This window comes from Megalops cyprinoides, chromosome 6, assembly GCF_013368585.1.
Source record: "Megalops cyprinoides isolate fMegCyp1 chromosome 6, fMegCyp1.pri, whole genome shotgun sequence".
Taxonomy (NCBI): domain Eukaryota; kingdom Metazoa; phylum Chordata; class Actinopteri; order Elopiformes; family Megalopidae; genus Megalops; species Megalops cyprinoides.
Window position 1 is genome coordinate 33305601 of NC_050588.1, and position 3840 is coordinate 33309440.

The window sequence follows — 3840 nt, forward strand, 5'->3', positions numbered from 1 at the left end:
CTAAGAGAGAATGAGTGAATGGGTAAAAATTAAACAAGAAATGATTCTCTCTGAGGATTTGCAGCAGATGAGTAAGCACCGTGTAAATAAAGCGGGCTTAGTGTGTCCATCCTGTTTGGGCCTCTGCCTGACAATATTCCTTAAATAACTCCGTTCGTGTTCTTAGCCCTGGCCTGTGCATCAATCAATCAGTGGACACCAGCACATGCAGACCACTACAGCCTCGCTCCAAAATAGAACAGCACGCAGAGCATTCTCACTGCCAACAACATGCGACCCAGAAAAAAAAAAGAAAAGAAATTTGCATATTTGAATATAGTTACAACAGCTAATGGAATCTCATTCAGTCTGTCAGAAGCAATTATTGATCCAAGGCGCATGTACAGCACATCTGTATTAAGAGAAAATTTATTTTTGATTAATAATTCAAAATAATTTGTATTAATTGATTAAATAATGAATTAAATTACAAAAATGAGTAACATAAAGCGAAATAATAAATGTCTCATGTTGCTTATGTCTAAGGGATAATTAGACATTCATAAAAGTGTGGAAGCACATAACAAACACGCGTGTGTGTCTGTGCGTGTACATATATAGATATACATTCTTATACATACGCATCATGTGATTACGGACAAAAATATATAATATAATGACCTCAATCATAAACTGTAATTTTAGACAGATTACATTTACACCGTAAACACTGGAAAGCATCACCACTACCTAATGTAGCCACCTGTTGCTCAGCTCTCCAGTGGGAAAATTCCACTGGTGTGTTGGAGGCACAGTGGACACCATGTGTGGAAGGAATGCAAGACGTCAGTGCTGTCCCGACAGCCCCTCTGCGCTCGCCTATTTAAGGGAGCTGCTGTGCCTCGGGGGGCTGAAAAAAAGATCACTTCAATCAGCGCTCCGAACTCTTCACATATCTACAAGGACAGAGGCCAGTCACAATGACCACTATGGTGCGCGACAGCCGGCCCTTCACCCGGACGGTCAGGAAGATAAAGTGCGCGGCCATGGTCAACAGCCTGGCCAAGAGCTGGCAGAGCTGGGCCAACGAGCACACGGGCAAGCAGGAGACCATTCCCTCAGGATGGGTCCCCGACTCCATACTCGAGGAAGAGGAGAAGAAAGAGAGGAACGAGGTCAAGCTGCTCGTCACGCCCCGCGTGGTGGAGGCCGGCGGCCCAGGCGACGGCGGGATCAAAACAGTCACCGTGACCAAAAGCATCGCTCCCAAGAGGAGTGACTGCGGCAACGACCTGGTGAGCTCCATCAAGGAGAGGATCGACACCAACCAGATGGCGCCCGAGGACGAGAAGCCCTTCCTGGGCAGCGAGTCGCCCACCAGGAGACGGCACTGCCCCTCCAGGGCCAGCAGCGCCCTGAAAGCCTGGAGCCAGACGGGGAAGGAGCCTCAGAAGATGGGCTCCCGCAGCAGCAGTCTGGACACAGAGGACAGCGGGCTGGGGGAGGAGTCCGGCCTCAGCGATAACGGCGACAGCAGGAGCGACCAGAGCGACGAGCCCGAGAAGCAGGAGAAGCCACACAGGAGTAGGCCGAAGGTACCGCCTCTTCTGTTTCCTAAACAGCGTAGCCCTATGTCTGTGAACCCTGGGCCTGTGTGTGTGTGTAAACACAACCTGATATACAGTAGATTTTATGAATATATGATTCTTAAATGTTGTACTAGAGAATGCACTGATGTTTGATTGTAAATTTAAATTTAACTTAAAACTTTCAGTGAAAATTATATTGAAATTAATTTTTAGAAGCCCAGGTTAGTTTCCATATACTTCAAATAGCAATCTATATTATATATTCGAAACAAGCTGTAAATATCTGTACCATGTTAGCGCAATCACCTTACACCTGTAAATATTGACCAGTCACTTTGAATAGGAAAGGGCATGCATCATCGCTCAGATGCTCAACAGACATTTTGACTATTACGTAATTTGTGGCTAATAAGTCTTTTTAGCCACCTAATACCGCCATAGGTATTCAAAAAATAAATAGCCTTGCAAGTGACCTTTCAGAACTGTGAAAAGCCACTCATGCCTGTGTGCTGAGGAACGATTTATCAGTGTTGTGTCACTAGCCATTTTTATTGAGGGCTCTGTGTGTAGAGCTTGGGTCTCAGGTTTCAGGGAACATGTTCTTCCTACTTTCTTGGTATGAATTACTATGTAAAGGATGAGGTGACTCCCTCAGACATTTTACAGTCTTAACACATTGGATGCCTGACAGAGCTGAGCAAGGCAAGTGAGGCTGTTATCTTCCCGCTATGCAATTTGCACTTAATTTGACCAAAATTTTCAATTTCAGTTCCACTACAACATTATGTGTTCAGTGATTGTGGAAGAACATTTACAACGCTGTGTGAAAAATATTTGAGGCTGAAAGTTAAGGACCTAATGTATTACAGTAAGATCGAGTTGGAAAAGCCTCTTGGCTTAATGGCAAAGCATTCCCACCAAAGCCTAGAAATAAACAGATGTGCTCAACGACGTCCTAAACGATGAAATATTCAGAAGTGCAGTTTCTAACAGTGTCAGTGCCATCCCACAGATCAAGATAACCACGATGGGGGACCTGAAGTCGAAATGGCAGCAGTGGACCCAGCAGCACATCGAGGGCCAGAAGCTGAACCCCTTCAGCGAGGAGTTCGACTACGAGCACGCCATGTCCAAACGGCTGCAGAAGGGCGATGCCGGCTACGGCCGCCCCAAAGATGGCTCCAAGACGGCGGAACGGGGCGAGCGGGCCCAGAAGCACATCCGCCGGGAGATGGAGGAGATGTGCTACATCATCCGGGACATGGGCAAGGTGGACAAGAACGGCCAGGTCTGCATCACCTTCGGCAGGCTGTTCGACCGCTACGTGAAGATCTCCGACAAGGTGGTGGGTATCCTTCTGCGCTGCCGGAAGCACCGGATGCTGGACTTCGAGGGCGAGATGCTGTGGAAGGGGCAGGACGACAACGTTATCATCACGCTTCTAGACTGACAACCAGAGCTGACCCCCCTCACCCCCCACTCCCCCCCTCACCCCCCTCTCTGCTCACAGTTTACAGAGCCTTATGAGTGCTTCTCATATCTGGCCGAGCCGTAGACTATGAATAGATTCATTCAGAATGCAAACCATGTCTGCCTCTCAAATGTGATCATAGCCAAACCAAATACCAAATGAGCCGCTAGTATTTCATAATAAACCGGTTAGAATTTTTGAGATTTTAAAAAGGTGAACCCTAATCCAAAACATGTGCTCAAGTACATTTTATATGCAGATGCATAGATTGTATACAGTATGAATTAAGGGGGTTCACTTTAAAAAGAGGCATGGCTGAATGCACAGATATGACTGTCATAGATTTATTCATAATTTAAACGTTTTGTAATATAGATGTCATGGTGTTTTTATTTATTTCTAACTGATTAATTCCTGATTTAAGTGAGGACTGAGCTATTGTATGGGATTGTATTGTGAGGAGTTGGTTGCTTGATGTGAAAATTTTCTTTCAAAGTGAAAGCACATGAGCCTTCTTACAGAAGGGCACTTGAAATTTTGTAAAATGATTGGAATCTGTGAAATTAATTAGTAATAAATACACTTTGTTTTGTTCTTGGGTGTATTTTTTGTGTTGCTTCCCAATGCTTCTGTAATGTAAAATGTCAAGGTTGTCACTGAACAAACAACATAATCTTCTATTAATGCGTACCCTTTGCGTGCAATTTGCAAAATCTGCCCTTTTATGTCCTTGGTCGTTTTTGAATTGTGGGTTAAAGGTTAAAGTATTCCGTCTGGTTGCGAGCCAAGTCTGAGCATGTG

The 3840-nt window shown here is 45.1% G+C and overlaps 1 protein-coding gene across 1 annotated transcript; it reads left to right on the forward strand.

The window, feature by feature from the left end:
• Window positions 1-898: 898 nt before the first annotated feature.
• abraa (actin binding Rho activating protein a) lies at window positions 899-3633 on the forward strand. Its single transcript, XM_036531711.1, has 2 exons — window positions 899-1574; window positions 2581-3633. The coding sequence occupies exons 1-2, from the start codon at window positions 960-962 to the stop codon at window positions 3016-3018; spliced, it is 1053 nt and encodes a 350-aa protein (XP_036387604.1). The 5' UTR covers window positions 899-959; the 3' UTR covers window positions 3019-3633.
• Window positions 3634-3840: the final 207 nt, after the last annotated feature.

Bases quoted from the DNA above. Each gene is read 5' to 3' on its own strand.
- abraa (XM_036531711.1), top strand. From the start codon at position 960: ATGACCACTATGGTGCGCGACAGCCGGCCCTTCACCCGGACGGTCAGG. The intron at 1,575-2,580 runs GTACCGCCTCTT...GCCATCCCACAG, and splicing joins CACACAGGAGTAGGCCGAAG to ATCAAGATAACCACGATGGG.